The sequence below is a fragment of the Nipponia nippon genome, unplaced genomic scaffold (genome assembly GCF_047370975.1).
Source record: "Nipponia nippon isolate SJK-2023a ecotype South Korea unplaced genomic scaffold, ASM4737097v1 scaffold_1, whole genome shotgun sequence".
In the NCBI taxonomy this organism is placed as follows: domain Eukaryota; kingdom Metazoa; phylum Chordata; class Aves; order Pelecaniformes; family Threskiornithidae; genus Nipponia; species Nipponia nippon.
The window spans coordinates 35,089,064-35,111,891 of NW_028262290.1; the positions used below are offsets into that span (position 1 = coordinate 35,089,064).

General features: G+C 41.8%; 1 protein-coding gene across 7 annotated transcripts in view; it reads left to right on the forward strand.

Annotated features, from left to right (window-relative positions):
* The window catches only part of STAU2 (staufen double-stranded RNA binding protein 2), a 174,203-nt gene continuing 151,375 nt past the window's right edge, over nucleotides 1-22,828 (forward strand). For 2 of the 7 annotated variants that reach the window (XM_087751473.1, XM_087751517.1), the window contains exons 1-3: nucleotides 2-115; nucleotides 19,158-19,365; nucleotides 20,460-20,590. In XM_087751473.1, the coding sequence (XP_087607599.1) occupies nucleotides 19,167-19,365; nucleotides 20,460-20,590 (330 nt within the window). In that variant the 5' untranslated portion in view covers nucleotides 2-115; nucleotides 19,158-19,166. Of the gene's footprint in view, nucleotides 116-990; nucleotides 1,011-13,737; nucleotides 13,803-15,202; nucleotides 15,546-19,157; nucleotides 19,366-20,459; nucleotides 20,591-22,828 lie in introns of those variants that run through there. The other 5 variants (XM_087751491.1, XM_087751507.1, XM_087751500.1 and 2 more) reach the window with 5 other exon arrangements.

Genomic DNA, 22,828 nt, shown 5'->3' on the forward strand with positions numbered 1-22,828 from the left:
GGGGAGGGGGGGTGGAGTGGTTGGGGCCGGCGGCGGCCGCCGCGGCGGCGGGGTCAGTTCTCTTTAGTGTTTGCCGATGTTGGAGGCGTCTCCAAAGTGTGTCCCCGGGAAGCAGGTAACCGGGCCCGCGGGGGCGGCCCCGCGCCCCGCCGCCGGGCGGGGAGGCCGTGGGACGGGGGGAAGCCGCGCCGGGCCAAGCCGGAGGCGGGGGGGGGGGGGGAGGGCCGCTTCAGCCATGATGTCCGAGTCCCCGTCCCGTCTCCCCCTTCCTGCCGCCGAGGCGAGGGCTCCGCCGGCCCCACGGTGCCCCCCACCTCCCCGGGGCCGGGCAGGCACTTCTGCGCCACGGCGCTGCCGGCCCGCTGCGCTCCGCTCCGGCCGGGGGCGGCGGTGGAGGAGGCACCAACCCCGCCATCCGCCCCGCGGCCCCCGCCCGCCTCCTCCGCCCCTCAGCGGGTGGCTGGGGGCGGACGGGGGCACAGGTGGGCCGCTCCGGCGCCGCCGCCTCCGCGGGCCGCGCAGGAGCCCCCGCCGCTGCTCCCCCCCACACCGAGTCCGGCTGCTGGCGGCGGCCGTTGCGCCAAGGCCGGGCCGCGGCCGGCGGGGCCGGGCCGGGCCGTGCGGCGGCGCTGGGCTCGGCGGGGACCGCGCCGGGCCTGCCCTGCCTCAGACCTCGGGAAGTAGTTGGGCGCGACCCGAACTTGCCCCCCGTTCTTCGGCCCGGCCCGGCCCGCCCCGGCCCGGCGTGCCCTCACCGGGTTGAGGTGCGCGGCCTCGGGGGCGCTGGGTGGCAGCTCGCCGCGGGCCGGGCGAGGGGCGTCGGGCATTCCTCGCCCGCTCAGCGGCGCCGACCCCGCGGCTCGGCCGCCGCCTTTTTCCACGTCGTGTAAATCGCCCCCGCTTTGCCGGTCTTGTGCTGCCCCCAAACTTCGGACAGGGCCCGAAACTTTGCCAGCAGGACTGGGCTTTCCCGCTCCCAAAATGGATGTCGGCGTCTCCTCCACGAAGCGGTGGGCAGTGGGGCGGTTTGCTGGCCTTCGCCCGGCAGGAGGGCTCCAGAGGGCTGCGGGGCTGTCATGGAGGTGGGGCTGGGACCCAGGGGGGCACTGCCGTTAAACGGCCTAGCCCAGGCCGCTGGGGTGGCGGGCGGCATTTTCCCGGTGTTCAGGTCTCTCTGGTGGGAGAAAGTTCGTCTCGATCGCAGCCAGGCCTGGAAGCCACAGCCATGCCCTCCTGGGACAGCGTGGGCTGCTTGGGGCGCGCTGGGAGGGCGAACCCCGCAGTGGAGCTGTTTGCCTTGTAGCGCTCAGGGTCCCACTCGCCAAGCCAGTGATACCCAAGCAAAAAATTTCCCCACAGTGCATCTGCCTGGTGTTGCCTTACAGCCAGCAAGCTGTTTCTGTGGATACCAAGATGTAAGCTTCTCGGGCTGTGCTTGGAATGCTCCCCGTGCAACTGCCATGGTACTAAAAAAAAGTTTGTTATACAAAAGAGTAGATGAAGTGTTGCTGTTGTAGCCCCTCTCTTTGCGTGAAACACTGTCTTGAACAGTACTGGAGAATGTGTGTGAATAACCATGGCGTTGCAAGGCACAAGTAAGACTATGCTCCGGTGTAACTAGGTGTAGTTGCATTGCGCTTCTGTAAGTGAGTGTATATTGCTGTATCTTGCTTACGTTACTAGTGGCATCAAGCTGTGCAGGAATAAGGTCTTCCTGAGCTGTGTGGTAATTCCAGGTTAGCAGTCTACACCAGTGTAATAATATTAATGTATCTAAGCCATTTACTAAATATAGGGAGGTTCTGTACAGGTTTTGTTGTGACATTGCTGCCTATAAACAGTGCCAGGCTGACAGGTTTCTGAATGAAATCTTTTTTCTAGAAAGCCAGCAGCAGTGTAAGATTTCCAGTACTGATTTCCAGCCACTGATCTTAGCTTTGCCCTAGAAAAACTCCTGGAGAGAGAGATTTCTGCTCTTGCCTGTCTTTGCTAAGATTCCTATTGCTGACAACTAAGAACAGGATTGAGACTGCCTGCTTGTTCATAGTTTTTGAGGGGAAAGGGCAGTTCAGATTTTCTTAGCTTTGCAGGGAACTTTTCAGCGACGTTGCTCAGCTTTAGCAGAAGTCGTCCAGCTTGGGTTCAGTTCAGGCTGTAGTCTGGAGGCCAAAATCTTTATATATCTTGTTGCCAGCTTAAGCTACCTTGTCCCCCAAGAATTATGTCAAAATCATAATAAATTTGAACAATCTTACATCCTGAATTGTGAAAGTAGTTTGTAAAGGAACTTTCTAATTCTACTTGCAGGAAAACCTGATCAGAGGTGTTTTAATCATAGAATAGTTTGGGTTGGAAGGGACCTCTAAAGGTCATCTAGTCCAACCCTTCTGCAATGAGCAGAGACATCTTCAACTAGATCAGGTTGCTCAGATCCCCGTCCAGCCTGACCTTGGGGCATCTACCACCTCTCTGGGTAACCTGTTCCAATGTTTCACCACCCTCATTGCAGAAAGTTTCTTCCTTATATCTGGTCTAAATATACCCTCTTTTAGTTTAAAACCATTACTCCTTGTCCTATCGCAACAGACCCTACTAAAATCTTTATCCCCATCTTTGACTTGACCAAGTTTAAAAAAGCACTTAACACAATCAGCCCCTTCTTTGGGTGCAAATACCAGGCTTGATTTTCCTACACAGGTTTATAAACATAACTCCACTGAAATCCTGGTTTACGCTGGTGTGAATGTGGGAAGTGAATCAAATACTATGTGTTTTATTTGTAAAGTGTCGTGAAAAGTGACCTTGGGAAGGTTAAGCAACAGGCTGTAGTGAAGCAGATCCTCTGATTCCAAGACTGCTTCTCCAACTATTAGGAAAGCTGCACCTGTCATGCTCTGTCTAGGCAGTTTGTTTTGACCTGCCCGAAATACGTGGCTATTGATTTGTCAGTCTTCAAAAAGATGGAAAAAACCCTCATCAATTATGTCCAGTCCTTCAGCCCAAAATACATCTTCTTGTAATGTCATACCATTGGAGAGCAGGCCTTATAAAGTGTGCAGTTTTTAGTGCCAGTTTTTTTGGTGTATACTTCATAAATACTTGTATACACGTGCACAGATTTTCTCCCATTGGAGAGTCAAGTATCTGCTTCCTCACACGGGTCGCACAGATGTGGTGGGGAAGGACCTAACCCTGCATCTTTTCGGGATAACTGTAACAATGTAACTCCTGTTAATAAGCCACCAAAGCTTCACTTTTCCTTCTCACGTTGATTTCCTATCAGCAACAGCAAGATCTGTAAGATAAGAGTTAGGCCTGTCTTTTGCCAGAACCAATTATTTTGCATTTCTAATCTTTGGGTCACACATAGACTATTTTTCACAATAGTTCTTGAATTTTCTCTCTCTTCCAAAAAGAGGAAGAGAAACAAAGGCAGAGAATGGCTCTCTTATAGCTGCTATGGGTACTGATGTCAAAATCCACATGGGAAACCAGGAATCTCTGCTACCCCTTTCTGTCTTCACGCTTCTCGGCTGTTCCTGTTGCTGGTTTCACCGCGTGAATGCTTGTGAATACACCCATGTAAGAGTCAAGCTGCCGGAGGCCCTGCCTGGGGCTCTCACCCCGCCAGCCCTCTTTCACCTGCTTGCTCTTTGCTGACGGATACCATATATGTGGTCTCTGAAACCAGCAGGTCAGAAGGATAAGGCAGGGGTTTCCGTTTGTTGAGGGGCATATGGAGCACGAGGCTGGAGTGCTGCGAAGGCAGGCCAGGGAATGGGGCTGGCAGGTTTGCTCAGGGAGGAGAGGACGTATGGTGCAAGGGGGGGATAGAGTTGGTGGGAGCACATGACAGACTCCTGGAAGAGAGGAAATGGAATCCATGTATAACATTTATATATATATATAAATATAATATATAAATATATGTATAATATATATATATATAAATATACATATATAAAAATAAAAAGTCTAGGGCTCTGCGTTTAGGGGGTCTGCTCATTGTCAGCGACTAGCTGTGATCAGCATTATCCAAAGTATGTTTGCATTAAAAGATCAAGAGTTCAGTAAAAATCTGAGAGATGTCTTGTCAGGCGTTGTTCTGGAAACTATTTAGAATAAAAAAAATTGCTTGTCACAACTCCTAATCTAAAAATGAATTCTGAAAAACCATCTGTGGTAGTGTAATACTAAAGTCACATGTGTGTCTCTAGCTGCTAGTTTGTTCGTACTTCATCTCAACAGCAACTGTTTTGTGTTGTTTGTTTTTTTTTTAAGCTGGTAGTATTTGGAAAGTTTCCCAGTAGTGAAATCTGTACTCCAGGGTCACAGTGTGCTCACCTGTGTCGTACCACATCTTTTTTTTTTGCTTTAGTCAAGTACACTTCTGTATAGTACGTCACTAGTATGTTACAAATTTATTGATACTTAACCAAATAAAATCAAACTATGAAATTTATTTTTTTTATGGTAAATAACACTTTTTTGCATATTGAATTATTTAATTTTGTGACATCAGTATATTTCTGTATCCCCATAATCTTCTAATTTAGTCACCATTAAAATGATGGGGGGGGGCTCTTTTTAGACTAATGAAAAATCAGTGTTTGAGCATAGATTGCCGTTGGTGTTTGTGGACGACCCTGGTGATAGCCAGCGGCTAAGTATTATGGTGAGTATGGGTTAACCTGCTATCCTTAGTTTCTGGGAAAAGACAGCTTACTAAGATGTTTACCATAATACCACATGCTGGAAGGGTATGTTTACAGTCTCATCTTCTGAAAACTACCAAAGGATCGTACCACCAGTGGTCACACTTCCAGTTTTGCTGCTTGCCAGCTTTGAGGAGGCTGTTTGCCTCCAGGCTGAAGGAAACGTTTTTGAGCATAGGAGACCAGAAGTTTCTTGCAATGGGAATGGTCACCTGTTGGAACAAGAAGAGTTCTTTAAGAGACAAGGAACCTAATTTTTATTGCTATTGCTATTCTTAGTTTCTTTTTTTTTGGCAGCTGTTACGTATGTATAGTTCCCAGTTTCTTGTACAATAAACCCAGTTAAAAAAGTAGTGTTATACAAATATAAGGAAATTTCAGTATACTAAACATGCAGATTGATCTCAGTAACTGAAGTTGTCTGGATAAGTAGCTGGCTGTAAGTGACAGAGAACTTCTTTGGTGTCACCCAGAGGACACATCCATACAACTGATACATTTTGACGGGAAGAAATCAAGATACACTGTTCCCAAGGTGAAAGTGCAGAGCTGATACAGAGCAATGCTGGGTCAATTTGTAGCATATCCAGTTGTACTGATACAAATAAAGAAATGAAATAACAAAGTCTGTAGGAGCTTTGGCTTTGTTATCAAGATAAGAACAAGAAATAATCTAAAATTTCCTGTTAAAAAGTCATGTGGGTTTTTTTGGTTTGTTTTGTTTTAATTCCACCCCCCCTTCTGATCCTTCTTCAGTCCTGGATACTAGGTTGCTGGGCTTTTTTCTTTCCAGACTGTGGAAAATGTTTTCTCTCTGCCTTTTGGTCCAGTCTTATGTGTCTGAGAGTGCTTAAACCTGCCTGCTTCAAACTGTGTTCCATCTGTGGTGGCAGTGTCCCTCAAGTGGACGTTGCCCGTGGGTATTTTGCCTAAGAGTATACACCTGAGCGACATTCCTTTTGTACCTGTTTAAGGCCTGGGAATCTTAATGAATGACTCCAGAGGGATTTTCTTGAAAACCCTTCTGGCCCTCTTATAATTCAGTGCAACACACTTACTAGTCTTGTATGAAAAAGGGGTCTTCTCAGCTTCTGCACAGCAGCTAAGGCTGTCGGCCCTTCATGAAAAGGGATGAGAAGCTTGTCCTGGATCAGGAGGCAGGTAAAGCTCATTCTGGTTTCTCAGAGATGTTTCTCAACATTCTCTTTTAGCTGAGTCCACAGGGTTAGATATGGGATTTGACCTCTTCAGAAGGGATAATGATCCGCATCATCTTTTCTGCACCCCTCTTCTGCTGGCTGGTGTTTATCACTTAGAGCCTTAAACACATGAAGAGTCACTGAAGGTGCCAGGACTGGATCCCATTTCCATGACGGAGTTGTCATTCATGAGGACATTCTGGATGTGGACTTGCAGGCAACCATAGGTATTTGCTAGGTCCCAGGAGAAGAATTAATATAGCACTTTTCTTTAGCTGTTATATTGCAGGGCTTTTCTGAAACTGGCTATTCCACAAATTACTGTCAGTGGCAGCTCACAAGAGGAGGTGGCTTTGGAGGCCCTTTTTCATGTGACCATTAAACTATACATAAAACTTTGTCTCTCTTTTTCGGGTTCTCTTCAAAGCCTATGGCAGTCAGAGCCCCTTGATACTTTGCAACATTCACCTTCATTACAGGTGGGCATGAGAGCAAACTGCTGCTGTAGCTGGTGAAACAGATCTTTTAATACCATAGCTTTAATACCATACTTCAAGTATTTTAAAAGAGATGCAAGCAGCACCTTACCCATTCTGGATCTGAATTTTTTTTTTTTTTTTTTTTTTGGTCATGGTAGTACTTTGAACCTTTTCAAGGCTTTTAAGCCAACTCTGTGCTTACTAGGAATTTTGACATTAGCACCAAAAAAGCAGCAGTTTTATTTGCTATCATTGCAAATACTGCCTGGTACTGTTTACCTTTGCTCAGGCACCTCATAGCTGACAGGAGCAAGGGAGACATAGTTGCTATCAAACTAATATACCTAATATATCCCCAAGATAGGGCAGGACAGAGCACTGCAGTTGAACAGGGTTAGCCGAGGCAGTTGTAGTCCCAGGCCTGACTGCCTTTCAAATGTGTGTGTCTTTGCTGTTGCGCTGGATTGCAAACCTCTGCTCCACAGCCCTGAGGTCTGCACTTCTACCTAAACTTCTGCTGCGTGTCATCACAGCCTAGATGTTGAATGGCCTTTGGGCTGAGAGCACTCCTTCCCTTTGTCAGCGAGGAGCATCCTTTTTTGCAGATGAGACTGTGTTAAGCGTATATATGTAGCCAAATAATGCATGTTCTGTTGGAGATCCTAGAAAACGGGGTCCTTCTTCCCTTTGGAAGTGCTTTTTGTTTATTTGATTTTGATTTTGAAGGTAAGGAACAGGAGTCTTAACTCAGTAGTGAACAGAATCGTTAGCTCCCTGCAAATTCAAAAGCAAGTTTGTTCTTTCACTCTGGTTTAGGATGATTCCAGAGTCACAAAAGCTAACTTTACCCTGCTGAAGCTAATGGCCCTGGAGTCCTGAAAGTACAGCAAGTGGAGAGAAAGACATTCCTTTAAAGGGCAGCTCAGAGCATCATCCGTCCATCCGTTCTGTCTCCAGGTAGTTGTGAGCCTATGCTCTTGCAAACAGTGTTGTAATTTCTCATATATGCAAACTTCTTTTTCACTTTCACTCATTTCTAGGTGCTGTTTCCTTTTATTTTGAATCATTTAATGTTACCACTGAATCAGGTTACACATTTAGCCAGAGTTGTCCATTGTTTTATTTTCAACTCTTTATTTGTGTAAAAATACTTGAAAGAATTCCAAATTTTAATTCACAGTTTGTTTACATTTTTTCCTGTAGTAGTTATGCTTATAACTTCCTTTGGTCTGGGGAAACAAGTTATTCGGAATCATCAGCCATATGGATGGAGATCTCTTATTTGCTATCTTATGATATATCTTACTTGGTACTCCTCAATACCAAGTACGTAAGGAGTTGGAGCAAAAAGTCTGGTTTTGTCATGCTGGTTCTGTGCACTCACAGTGTGCTCAATTTGAACCAAATCTCTTTACCAGCACTCTTCCTTTCTGTTGTTGGTTGTTAGTTTAGTATCCTCCTCGCTGATTCAACTCCAGAGATGAACCTTTTGCCATCCTGCCAGATGCGTGTAGTCTCTGTGCTGCAGCAGAATGTGTGCTCAATGTGCAGCAAGTTTATAATGTTTAGCTGATTAGCACTGATCATATATCCAACAGTTTTTCTTCAGTGTTTTCTGCCTTTGCTAACTCTGAAAGGTTCTGTAAGTATGCCACTAGGATTTTTCCCTCTCCCCAGATTGTCAAAATCTATAATCTGTAGTATCTTCCAAAGATAAAGAATTTATTTGACTATGTTTCATCGCACAACTTCATAATTTCTGTCCAAAGCATGGCTTTGCTACAAGGAATCAATAAGCGACTGCTGTCCTTGTGTACTTTGCTGAATTGTTGATGATTCTTTTCATTCTCAGGATGCTTGAGGAGTCTGCATCGATAGCTGCTTGCTGCATGTGGCTGGATCGGTTAGCTCTGTTCCCTTTGGCTTTTTCTTACACTCTTCCGGGCGCATCTCTTCCCATCTTGTTTGCTGGAGTCCAATGTTAGTGGCGTCAGGTCACCACTGGGTACATATGATCTGTCCGCTTCCTTAATTTTTGGACTCTTTGTTTTCATTCTTGTCAAGCTGGGCTTGTGTCATCAATTTTGCAACAATTTATGACCTTGCCCCCAAGCATAGCATCTATAAACTGTTAATTTTCTCCAGTTGAAAACTTATACTTTTGTGCTTTTCTTCAGTCAGAGAACTTGGTACACCCAATCCAATACTCGGTAATTATTTTACCTTTAATCATCGACTGAGGATAGCTGCACTTAAAATAGGCAGGAGGCTCTTTGAACGCATTGCTGAACTCCTGACCTGACAAGGTACTCTGCGCCTATGAGCAGAGGTCCCATTCTGTCCCTCAGTGAGCTCTCATGAGCTGTATGTTGAAATTATCTTATATCCAAGCATCGCAAAACGTGTCTACAGGAGACCTGAGATAAGAGGGAGCTCCAGGAGTGATTCATGAACAGGAGATGGCAATTTGACCCCAGCTGTGTCTAGGAGCTGCAACTTCTTGGAAGCTGTATGAGACTTCAAGGTGGGCATTAATCACTCTAGCTGTGAAATACTGTTTTTGTTTAAATACACTTGTGAAGAACAAAAAAAGGCACACAAAACAGAATTTTATCTGCTTTTAACAGTAGAGCACAACACCCACCGCTTTGTCCACTGAAACCTCCTTCTCTGAGGATCTTGTAGCTGTTAATGATGGGGGAATGATTACGGTGTGAGGAGGGCTGGTAGCAAGAGCTGTAACTTTTTGCAAAGAAAAAGGTGTGTTTCTGCTACTTCACTAAGTTTTGTTACTTGAGATGATCTTGAGAAGTAGTTTGTCACAGGCAGTCAAAGAAAACCAAGATAATTTTCTGAATTCCATTAATAATATGCCATTTCTAGTTAAGGAATAAACTTTTAGTCAAGAAGCAACTTTTGCCTGCTTCAGAGCAAAATAACAGTTGGAGGGATGTTTTACTTAGAATAAGAATATTTTGTAATTTACAGTCAGTCAAAGCTTATTTGAGATGTTAGGAATATAACTACTAGTTGCTAGCACAACTTGAAAAAAATACAGCTTTTAGAAATATATACGAGAGAAATTTAAAAATATTAACTAAATAAGAAACTGGACTCTCGGAAGGAGCTCTGATAAGACTCCAATATCACAAATAAACCAACTACAGCTTTGATGCAAACGAGTCTGTAGTGGCAGTGTGTCAAGTCTGAGTCATGTTTTTTTCATTTACTTAATCCTCTTCTGCACTTTTAAGCTGATGATTGATTGTTAAACTAGTGGCTTAGGCTTCCCTTCTTTTCAGCTATTTTTCTTCATGAAAAAGCTTAGTAACTCATTTTTGTTTAACCTAAGGCGAATGTGGTTTACCTGCCCATCATCTGCAGTAAGATGGTGTGATGACCTCTGTATATGATGGTAGCCAATAACCATTTCTGTGTAACCGTTTGAGTCTCAGGGCATATTTAAATGGTTGCACTTGAATGACTTATCCCAGAAAGTAAAAAAAAAAAAAAAATTCAGTAATTCATTCCACATTTTTCTAATCTCAGCTTCTGTGTTCACAATTTCTGGAATCACTAAATTGATTAGTTGTCTCCTTGAACCTTTCTGATAGGTTTTGTGTGGGTAAATTTTGAGGTATCCCTGAAAATTCAGCTTAATTTGTGTCAGTGTTGCCTAGAGTCTCTCTTGATTGTTCTACTCTCCCTTCTCCAAGGATTGTGGAACCAGGTGAGGTCATCTTTTCGGATGTGACTGTCTGTCGCAGAGTGTCTGTGGAGATACAAGTTTTCAGTTTTCAAGAAGTCATAGGTAGTTTACAATCATGGTAAGGAAGAGCTTTAAGGAATTACAATACTGGACAGCCAGCTTTTGTCCTTTGGATTAGTGGTTGCTCCCAGTTGCAGTAGATAAATACAAAGAAGGATATTACCCTCTAGTGTCGGGGACTGTGTGTGATGTCCTGCCTCTGATCTGCAAGACTGTATAGGCTAGTTTTTTGGATATACTTCAAACCATGATGGATTTTGGATATGGAAGGCCTTCCACAAAAAAAACCCTGATGATCACCTTGCTGTTTCATGGAGGAGTTTCACATTTTCTTCTCTGTAATAATTCAGGGTATCCTGGCTGGGTCAAACTGATGGCTGTGTCTGAAGCAATATTCTGTTGATTCAGTGTCTTTTCTGGGCATAAATTTTGTGGCAGCGTGAGAATTGGGTCAGCTCATATTGGCTGTTGGAAATTTCCATGGCTTTTTGATCATCTTCTCTGTTTTCTGGACAGCAACAATAAAATGAGACAAATAAACTTTGTGATGAGTTTATCTTTGTAAAGTAGTGGACATTTATAGGAAACAGCCTAATCTTTCCCCCTTGGGCTTTGGGTTATAAACAGGTTGAAAAGCATTGAGATGCCCGCCTGGCTCAGTTTCTGATGCAACAGATTGACTTTCCTTACCTTTTAGTTTTCTTCTGGCATTGAAATCTTCGAGTTGATAATCTGATTGATCTCCCTTGTCATTTCAAATGGGAGTTTTGTAATTAAGCTTCCTGAACTTCCCTGATGCCAAGCAGCTGTCCCCATGAAATGTTTGCTCTGGTTGCAGACTGCCTTCTCCAAGGGATTTCCGAAAGCTTGGGTTTTTTGTATGGTTTCAGCCTTTGCTTCAGTGATCTTTGGTATCAGTGAGGTGGTTTAGTGAGAACAACAATCCTTTTTTCCGTCATGGTTCAAGATTAATATTAATAAAGTTTCTCTACTCAGGATCTGTTTCATGTCCGCCTGTGAAGCCTCCACTTGAGAATTCAAGTGGCTGTCCAGTATACACAGGACCTGACTATCATTTCTCTGTTAGAAGAGAAAATTAGCCATGTGTACAGGTTGGGGTTGTTCAGTTTTGCTGTATGCAGTAAGATACACTGTGGCCTGAGTTGCTCCTTTCTCAGCTTTTTCATGTCAGCCTTGCTGTTGCCAGGGAGGCAAGGGAAGAGTTGCATTCCTGCCTGTCAATATGCTCCACTTTCTGTTAAGTTTCTCTTGGTACAAATTTTTAGGCTCTTGCACATGCAAATGTTCACAATTACAGTCAGTGCCCTAACCTCTGCGTTTTCCATCATCCCTTACAAAAAGACCTGTCTTAGGCAAATATACTAGGTGGGGAACCTCTCTGCAAGGGAGTTTATTTGCTTCTGTAATTGTGTCTGTTAGTTTTAATAAGGTCCATGATCGCTTATTTGTCAGAGACAGGTTTGGCAGTAAACTTTGAGTAGGCTTCAGTTGCCTGTATTTTGACATCTAGTGCAGTTTGAGACACTAAGTTATCCTGTCTACTCTTCAGCTGCCACTCAGCTGAGTGGTTTAGCTAATCCTAAATTAGAAGCCTGCCTTTTGATCACCTTGAATAACTTCCTGGATCCGCTGGCTGTATTGACTAGTGGTGTAACACATTTGTTTAAACACATACATCATTGCCGTTTCATTGCCTTTTCATGTCGGGGTTTATCTGAACCATCTGCCACGTGCAGTGTCAGCTGTGGCATGGGTCTTCTGGGAGAGGGCTTGTGCTTGTTGAAGGCAGAGCTGATGGAATATGCAGGTATCCAGATGTGGTATCTTAGGACATCTCAAATGGCACTGGTGAACCATGGGTGGACTACTGAGTTCCATACTGTATTTCCTTTGAATCCTTGCTTATATTGTCCTTAGGCACCTTGCTTATATTGGGAAACCTAAATTATAGATGTCTTTAATACTTACCTGAATCCTCCTATCTCACTGTACAGCAGCGCCATGCGGTATGGGTAACTGTTGTGGAGTGAGATACACTGTGCATGTAGATGGCCTTATAGATCACAGGTTTTTCATATTAGTTACTTGTCTTTTGCTGTAGTGGCTTAAGTAATTTACTACATCCAAAATAGTTGCTTATTATATTTGTTTGCTCTGTGACATATACTATGTATTTCAAGTTGTGTGAATCTTACCTCGATTGCAGGATAAGCCTTTTCTGTTCTAGCCCCCCTGCTAACACATGATAATTAAATGGCAACAAAAATCTCCCCCTTTGCCCATTTTGTTGAATGAGAAAAATCTTAGTTTTTAGTCTTTGATTCCGTAATTAGTTACATTATTTGTCTGGTCTGGTTTTGTTTGGAAATTTTCCTTTCTTTTCAAAATTACACAAAGCTATTGTAAAGAGAGTCATTAGAGAAGGATTGAATCAGTGACAAATGTAAATAATATGTATTCCCAAGTAACAGTAATCTGGTTATTGATTTAGAGACCTGTGCTTCATGTAGCATCTCGGATCAATATAGTATTGGAGATTAGGGAACCGATATAGTTTCATGATGAAAGAAGTCTGGGAGATGAAGCAATTTCTACTCCGTATTCTGAGTCTTAAGTCCTTTTTCTGTTTTGTTTTGTTTTAATCTGCTTGTCCTGTGTAGTAATTCAAAAGAGAAGTTGAGCTGACTGGTGTTTGAAGAACTGGCTAAAAATGGTTATGAGTGCAGATTTTTAATCTAGTCAATTTCCTACTTATTTTTTTTTTTTTCCAAAAATACCTTCCTGCCTCTCCTCAGAAAGCTGCTTACTGATCGTATATGGGAGTTTGCAAAGGATATTCCTCTGTGGATGATAATATCCTTACAAAAACAACTTCTGTGTTTTCTGAAAGTGTGATGGGATTTTATGTTCTGACCTGGCATTCGCTGCAGCTGCCTGGCCCTGCCTTGCCTTCCCCGGGGGTTTATCTGCAATGCTCTTCTGCTCCAGTCCAAGAGCAAAGGAGGCTGCTTGTAAGAAAGTGTAGCACTTAGTCCTCAGGGGCTGGGTTTAGCTCTGAGCAAGTAGGGGACCCTTTTTGTAAGCCTTGCATCTCCTTGGATTTTGAGTATCAGTCCCTAATATTCTGTGTCAATCCACCTTCCTTTTTGTGTACATTTTTGTCTTTGGTTGTAAATTATTTTAACAAAATAACCAAAATAAAAGAGTTAGTGATTCTGCCCCTGCCCCCCGCCTTATACTTCAGGAAAGTAAAATGCTTTTAAAGCCTAACTTCATTTGCTGTCATGTACTACTTAGTTGTTAATCTGGACATAGCTGCTGGCTAATTTCCACGGAAATTAAGATTCTCCAGTGTAAGGCACTGTAAAAAAAAAAAAATACAGGCCACAGGTTTCTGAAGATGGAATTGTCAGGGATGAGATCACGGGTTTTGTGTGGAACAGTGTGAAGGACCTGAACTTCAGTGTACTGTTTGTGAGTGAAGCTAAGCTGATTAGCAGGAGCTGAAAGGGCTAATTCCTTGCACCCACTCCAGGTCAGGAGTTTGTGGCCCTCCCTGTATAGAGAGGGATGCTCCTCTGATCTTCCTCCTCACCCGTGCATGAGCTGGTTCAGTGAGGTAAGTAGACAGAAAAGTATTAGCTTTTTGCTGTAGGGGAGAGAGGACACGGGATTGTCCCCTGCTATGGCAGCAAGTCATTAGATAAGCCTGGCTGTTGGCAAACCACCCCTAGTAAGGCAAAAAGCAACAAATTGATGGAGGAGCAAATGGGGAGGAGAAACAGTGGGGACCAGCAGAAATATGTAATATATGATATATGATATATTATATATATATAGACCCTGTGCAATTTCATGCGTAGTTTGTCAATTTTGCCTGTTTAAAATGGATAAATAAGATAAATTTTGTTAGTAATTCTAGATAACCATCTGCTGACTGTTAAGTCATGCTGTTGCTAAACTGCTACTGTGTGGCTATCTCGTTATTTGATTTTATAGAACAAAAAAGATTGCATTAACAGCTGCTCTGAAGGTAATGCAGAGCTGTGTGTTTTCTGTCATCCCCAAATAAGCTGCTAGATATAACACAGTAAAAAGAAATTACATAAAGCTTAGGACTTCTGTAGTACTTTTTATATTGATGTACGTATACGTAAAAATATTTACCGTAAATGTGAGAAACGGCATGCAAGAAATACATTTTAGCTTTTGGCAGTTTTGTATGCTTTTGTGTAACTGAGTGAAGTTATATCAGGAGAATAGAAGGAAAATGGAGAGTTTAATGAAATTTTAAGGCTAAAACCAAACCCTCCTTAGTTAGGAAGCTGTTATGTCTATTAGGGTACTATGGCTTGGCACTTTTACAGAAGAATCGCATTAACAAGGTGCTAACCAAAGCAGGGGTTGGTCTGGAAAAAAACATTGAGATGCTGCCTGCTTAGACGCTGCCCTCAGTCTACTGTAATGCTGTTCCTGTACCTTTCAGTGTTTTCATTGATGATGTGGATGAAACAGTACACTTATTAAATTTGTAGATGCTACAGAGCAGGCTTGGAGGAGACTACAAAGGTAGAACTAGAATTAGAATTCAATGTGATCTTGAAAAATTGAAACAATAGTTTTTTCTTTTTGTTTTCTTTCCTTTTTTTTAATAATGGAATTCAAGGAAGACAAGTACAAAGTCTCATTAACTGCAGAACTGTCAGATTCACAAACAGAGCACAGGCTAGAACTTGCTGGGTAGCAGTTCTGCAGAAAAAGACCTGGCATCGTTAATGTGATACTGTTGTGAAAAATAGGCCCCAATTAGAATGTATAAGTATCGGGTATATGAGATACAAGATATGTCAAGTAATTTTTCTTACTCAGCAGCGTATGGCCCTCAGTTTTTACCAACTGTTTATTGAAACCTGTGTAATGGCCTGCGTACAAAGTGCTTTCAAAAGAGGAAATGAAGGAAAATGCAGTTATAGTATATTTACATCCCTTTAAATGTCTGCTGTCACATTTCTAATACAGCTGTGGAGGTTAGAGTAAGAGGAAAAAGCATTGCAGCACTTCAGAAGGCACCATAAGCTCTGGAACATAACTTTACCAAAATTGCAGCACTGCGACTGGCGGACTTCAACTGGGTAGACGTGTATGTGATTGAGACTGCAAGAAATATCATTGCTGTGACGTCTCGGCATGGCAGCTGGCGGCTCGATAAAGACACAAGCTGGCAGTCACAGCTGCGCAGTCCAGCTTTCTGACAGAGATCCAGGCGTCTGTAACCACTGCCTAGCATCGAGGGAAACTCCTCTGGAGACACTTGGGTGTAGCGGTTTCCTAGATGTGAGTTGGGTTAGCCACCTGAAATGAGGTGTGTGGGCTTTCTGATCGTATCCTTAATATCCTAAGAAATTGTCCTTTTTGTATATGACAGATTTTTCAGAAATATCTATGTAGAAGATTTAAAATTATTTTGATTATATAACTGCATATCATCTCTGACCAACTTAGTGAAATCTGTCTTCCTTAAGTCCTACATCTTGTTGTGTAGTAGCAGACTGGTCTGTGCTTGTGGCTGGAAGGCCTCAAAATGTTTTAGCTTCACTGTTTATAAAATAGGATGTCACTGGTATAAATGTAAAATATGTAAAGAAAAAATGGAGCATATATGTTTTGTCCCCTTTTTGTGGTGACATCAAAGATTGTTTTGTAATGTGAAAATGACATGACAGCGCTATATCAACTATATTCTCTCTGTTGTCTCTCTATTAGTGGATTTTTATAGCTGATTACAAATTGATTATCTCTATATCTGTCCTGGTTTAACCCCAGCTGGCAAATAAGCCCCACACAGCTGCTCGCTCACTCCCCCCTGGTGGGACAGGGGAGAGAATCAGAAGGGTGAAAGTGAGAAAACTCGTGGGTTGAGATAAAGACAGTTTAATAGGTAAAGCAAAAGCCACGCACACAAGCAAAGCAAAACAAGGAATTAATTCCCTGCTTCCCATCGGCAGGCAGGTGTTCAGCCATCTCCAGGAAAGCAGGGCTCCATCATGTGTAGTGGTTACTTGGGAAGACAAATGCCATCACTCCAAACGTCCCCCCCTTCCTCCTTCTTCCCCCAGCTTTATATGCTGAACATGATGTTATACGGTATGGGATGTCCCTTTGGTCAGTTGGGGTCAGCTGTCCCAGCTGTGTCCCCTCCCAGCTTCTTGAGCACCCCCAGCCTGCTCACTGGTGGGGTGGTGTGAGAAGAAGGCCTTGAGTCTGTGTAAGCACTGCTCAGCAATAACAAAATCATCCCTGTATTATCAACACTGTTTTCAGCACAAATCCAAAACATAGCCCCATACTAGCTACTACAAAGAAAATTAACTCTGTCTCAGCCAAAACCAGCATAATATCTCATTTACTTAAGAGTTAGTCCCTACAATTATATTTACCTCCTGGGCATTTTTGTTTATGCAGATTAATTTACAAAATAGTTATAGTTTGTTGTAGGAGTTCTTCAGCTTTAGATATACAAGAAAACTAGTAAGCAAACCCCAACAAGTAATAAGATTTTATTTTGATTTCACAGTTTAATTTCCTACTTAATTTACTGTAGGATAAAGAATGTCTTTTTTCTCCTAAACTTTATCTTGTTCATTTTTACAGTTCCTTGATACTATTATCAAATTGATTTTTCATCCTTAACAGAAAAGGATCAATCCTACAGAATATCCCAGAAAGACTATAGGAGCTATAAATATACTTTAAAACACATGATTTTATTTGGTTATTAGTAAGTTCTGCTTTCTTGAAAAAAGAATAAACTTTCAAAATACTGGAAGCTGAAAGGATAATTCACAACTGGCAGAGCTTGAGAATAGATGTTCAGTAGTATCTGATACAGTACTATGTGTGTGGTGGCTTTCTTGTACTCATGTTTATAAGCTAAAATGCTATAAATGCTCTAAGGAGTTTCTTAAACTTTAATTGTTGTGATGATATTTCATATTATGTTGGTTTCATTTTAAAGATGTTTAGTAAATATGGCCTGATTCTGCCACCATTGACTTTGATGTTTACAGTTAAGAAACTTTTTGAATTCATTCTGATCTATACTAATATATTTAAAATCAGAATTAAACACATAGTATGCCAAAGAATTCTATAGTTATACACCTTCTCAGTCTTTAAGTTTAGGCCCTTCCAACAATACTGCTGTATTGTACATTTGCTGCTAAGTGACAGTAGGATTTTTACAGTCTGAATTTAGTCTATATTTTTGAACACGTGAAGTATTTGAATATGTCTCAGCTGACTGCATATGTATTTTTCAAATCTGTCACTATTAGCATCTTACAATATTTATGAAAAGGGCAAGTGATTGCATCTCAGCTTCATTTTTAATTTTTTTTACTTTTGCCTTTCCAGAGATTTAAATCAGTCATCTGTCTTTCCTCAGTAATAAAAATGGCATTCCAGTCTGAAACTCTTCTCCAAAGCACAGAGTCACAGTAATAGGATTTATTATGTTCATTATACTAGTGCAACTGTGCTAAAGTAGTTGCACTCTGTGGTGTATCAAGTGATTTGGGATCTTAATCCAACAATACTGTCCCTCTGAGTAGAGATACTTGGATATTTTTTAACGGATTGGGGGGGCGGCAATAATACTGATGTAATAAAAAAATTTTTATATAGTTGTACTCATTTCAAGAATACCTTGGTTAGAAAGTTTTTCAGGTGTTGGATAGGATTTTTGCTTAGGAAGAGAGAATTATCCCAGCAGAAGTAGAGCTTAGTGGTAAGGGTGCTGCCCGTGATGGAGGAGGAGTGGGCTCTTGTCCTCCTCTGCCTTAGCCAGAGCAACCAGAGCTGCTGCCAGGAAAGGTCCCAGGTCCCCAGGCTATTTTTTGGCTGTTAGAAGGTTCCTCTCTCTATCCGCTCTGTACAGATCACATCATGTGTATGAACCTTAAAAAATACAGTCTATGTCCTTGCTGCTGAATAAAATACATCATCTTGTTTGCTCCTGATGCCAAAAGGAGAAGCCCAAGACTTTTCCCCAGAGGACTGAGAATGACTGCCTCCTCACTTATTTGGGTGAATTGCCTGGGGTGCCTGCCAGCCTCTGAACTGCTCCCATGTGGTTTTTGCAAGAGTTTTTTGTCAGTAGCCAAAATTTTGCCAAGGAGCATTCTTTCAGTGAACAGTATGAAGGAGCTGTGCCCTGACCCTGGTTTGTTTAGGAACGTAGACTTAGCCAGAGAACAGGTATTGGTAATAAAGAAACTCATTTGGGCAGATGGAGAGAGATAATTAGTACCTGGCATATTCCCGGTAAATGCTTTAGGCACTGGGTTAAAGGCTAGTTTAGGAAATCCTGTTACCTGTGCTAGTAATTAATTTATACAAGGACTGAAGTGCTCTACCTGTTGACTGGATAAGCAGTGATTTTTCAGAACTTGCTTCTTTGGTGGTTTTTTTGTTTGTTTATTTTCTCTTCATATTTTTTCTCTTTTCTAGTTTGGTAACAGGCAGAAAAAATAGGGATTTTTCTCCTGTGGCCTTATTTGATATTTTGTGTGCATTTTACTGGAAAAACTATGGCAAAAGATTGCTATGGCAGCTTGTTGCAAAGACATCCTCTCTTGAAGAAAATGGCAGGTGTTTGTTTCATCTGCAGAATAATTATATGGAATTTTATTCTAGAATAATCATTCTTCCTGCTGTATTTCAGGCAGGGGGACCCCACAGTTGAGCAAGAGAACCTGGAGTCAGGGCTTGTGGGTTCTGCTCCAGTGATTTTCATTGGCTGTGAGCTCTGTTTCTCTGTGCATCAGTTTGGAAGTAATGTGTGCAGAGGCATGACTTTTGTGAATAGTTTTGTGACCCAGATCCAGGAGCAAAAAAGAAGTGTTGTTAATATCACTACTGTCATTTGACATTCAAAATGCAAAGTGCCCTGCTTATAATAATTTGTTTATTGCAGTGATAGGCAATGGCACAAGTTAAGATGCAGACTACAGCAAACCTGTCTGGACCTACCATGTCCCCTATGGTGCTACCCCTACCAGTTACAACTACAAATACACTGGGTCTGCCGTCCTCAATGAACGGATCCATTTCGGAATCGGCTGCCAGCTGTAGCAGTCCTACTGCCGGCCTTGTGGATCCCGCGCCTTCTAGCAACTCACCAGGTAAGCTGGTCCAGGTATATATTCTTTGGTGTTTAGATGAATCTTTTTGATGACTTGTTAATTAAAAAAAAAAAAAAGTTAGGTCTTAAAGAGGATTAAATTAAAGAAAAAAAATTCCGTAGAAAAAATATTTTGGCTAAATAGGCTGTTTACTAAGTTAAGTTTCTTTAACTGAGCTCAGACTTACAGTGAAGTGTTGATCAATGATATAAAAGCTCAGAAAAGCACATGTCTATATTGTCAGATTCTGAGCGTATCTTTTATAGAGGAGTTTTAGTGGTGCAGGAAGGTCTCCAAGTGTGTTCCTCTTCCCTAGAACAGAATGTCTTCAGACTGCTTGGCAGTATTCGGTGTTTCCTTTGTAGCCTAATAAATGCTGCAATTCCTATGCTGAACTGGGTATAAAATACAGAAATGTTATCCTAAAAATTAAGCAAGAAATGACAGTGTATGTTAGGGATAAATACAAATAAGTTGAAAAAGAAATAGCAGAAAGTTAAAAAATAATAAGGCAGTATACATGAAGTAAGTAGTCTAAGAAAAGCAGAACAAAATTCTTAAAGGGCGAGGAAAGGTGTTCTTTGGGAGTCCTCCGAGAGTGACTTCATTATTGTGAGAAAAGTCTAAAACACTGGGAAGAAGCAGGGAAAAGCAAGTGGGGACCACAGAGTTTCATCTGCTATATTTGTCTTGCAACTCTTATGCTATCCACTTCTGTTTCAAAGTGTCGAGAAACCATTCTGAAAGAGCAGTCAATTTCTGGAACCAGTATACTCCTGACAGTAAACTTTGGTGACGTAGAAAACGTAGCATATATATATGTCCTCCTACACTGTCATCTTTCATAGAGACATTTTGGAAAGAAATAGTTGTGTTTTTTCAAATTGCATGCGATCAAAATAGTTACTGTAAAATGCATATTCTCATATGATTAATAAGTAAATGGTATTGAAATGTTGTATTTAGTGTATGTGCAAAAATTATTTTTAGCGAAAGTATTTTCTTTTCTAAGCATGCTGCTGCTTTTGCAAAGCTTTGCGAAGTTGTGAAGAATACATTTCTCCACAAAAACTTTACAGACTCTTTATTTACAGCTCCTCTCCAAGATAACATGGCAAACCCCAAAGAGAAAACTCCAATGTGTCTGGTAAATGAGTTAGCCCGTTTCAATAGAATTCAACCCCAGTATAAGCTTCTGAATGAAAGAGGGCCTGCTCATGCCAAGGTAAGGTCACAGTTCCAGGTGATGAGCCGTACCTTAAATGCTGAACAGATAATGTCATGGTCTGGACGAGTGCGCTTGTCAAACACAGCCACATTTCTAGTGTAAGGGATTTCTTACTGTTCTTTATTTTGCTTTCTTTTTTTTTTCCTCTTTCAGAAAGTATGTCTGTATGTCTGTTGAAGCCCTGTAGATCATTTTGTACCTTATGTTGACTTCCACCTTTGAGTTTATATTTGTTGGTCTCTATAAAGACCTTGTGCAGGTCTTTCCAGGATATCACCACCCTTTCTTAATCATTATGGAGTGTTTGCTTTTTAAACTGCATGAATCCTTCTCCCCAGTCGGCGTGCCTCTGCTGACAACCTATGCATTTGTTTCATGGTAGTGCAGATGATGACAAAGCTAGTTTGTGTCATTTTTTTAAAGTGCGTATTGATATGATTCTGTGTCCATAAAGTTGGTTGCATTGATACCATATCTTTGGATCTTGCATTATAGGGCACAAACTTTATTACTGTTCTTTCCTTTAAATTCTGTGCAGCTTTAAGATTTACAGTGATATTAAGACTCCTAATATGATTATAGCATTAAAGTTGCTAGTGAACTGACAGTTAATTCTGGTCAGTTCTCATATCAATTTGGATATCCAACTTCATTTCACAGGTACAAATTAGGATGCTTTTGGATGATGGGGAGCACAGAGGGATATTCTCATGATAATAATTTTCAGACGTAATTTTGAATTTCCTCCCGAGTTAGGAGCAATCTGGGGGAGGAGAAAAAAGCCTGAAAAACTCTGAGAGACAATGATATAATTAATAGCTGTTTTGTACTCAGTATTTCTCGAGTGGCAAAACTGTGTAAGACAGTGAGGTCACACTGCGGATTAGTAACAGTTTCATCTAGTTGTGGGCTGTCTCTCTGCCATTGCCCCTTGTTTCTCGGTTGCACATTATGTTGTCAGCTGGTGCAGAGTTGATGCAAATCACCGACCTTCTGGTTTGGCTGGTGTTCATGCATCCTTTATGCTGGTGGAAATGGTGTCAGCCGGGGCAGGGGTGCTGAGAATCAACAAGCTTTTAGGATCCCTCATTGTGAATGGAAGTTTGAGTGCTCTTCCCCTTCCTGGAGGCGTTTGGCACCACAGGATACACTGGTTGGTTTAAGTTGTGGCGTGTTAAATCTGTTGCGCTTTCTGTAACTTTTCACTGTTGTGCTGTATATTTATTTTGTTACCTTTTTTCCATTATTGTGAAATAAGAAGTGCTTTGGTTGAACCAAAGGTGTGGTTTTGGCTGTTCGTATTCCTCAGCAGTAGAGAGATTTGAGTTACATTACATTACGTTCATACTATACTTTAAATTTTAGCAGGATAAGAAATAGTTCACATATATTTGTTACTACTTTTAAAGGAACGAATATCATTGAATGATTTGAGCCTGCATTAGCTGCACTTTTGAAAGCCAGACTTTCAATGGATTTCTTAATTTTTTAGTTTTTCAATTTATCTCTTATTATTTTTAATTACATTCATAGTAGTCAAAAAACCAGAAGATATGTGCTCTGTAGACTCTGAAGAATATTGTCTTATTTTGACCTGTGCAGCAAATGAGAAAAACAAAGGAGGGAAGGGGATGAAGAACAAGGGTGATATTAATAAGATTATGCAGACTTGTGTACCTTTGACCTATGAAAAGCAGAGACATAGGAATTATTATGACTGTGATAGTAGTTTAATATACTGTCTTGCTAGTAATATGATGATATACCTGATAGAATATGTGAAACAGAGCTGAGTTTGTCCTACAAAGCATGACCTGAAGAATGTAATGCTGCTGCTGCTGTTTGCCATTTAAGGAGCGTCTCACGCTGCTTTCCTCCTACACATATTCTGTTCCTGTCCACTAGTGGTTTTCATGATTTTCAGAGACATGCTCTACAAGACAGCTGTCTGTGTCGTGACCACAAATGCTAGTAAATTTTTATATCCTTTTTTCTAGTTGTCACTGGAAAGTAAGTTTTGACAATTGGGGTAAAACGGGAAACCAGAAACAGTGGAGCTGGGAGAGAAGTGGTGGTTACTGACAGTGCGGTTAGGGTTTCTAGGAGTCTTCCCTCCAGGTGGATTCTTCATCGTAAGAAAAATCAGGAAGCCTTTGTTATCATAAACAACATTTTTGAGTACATTAGTCAGATCGATCATTTCTTCCGTGCTTCTATGTCAATGACATCTCAGGA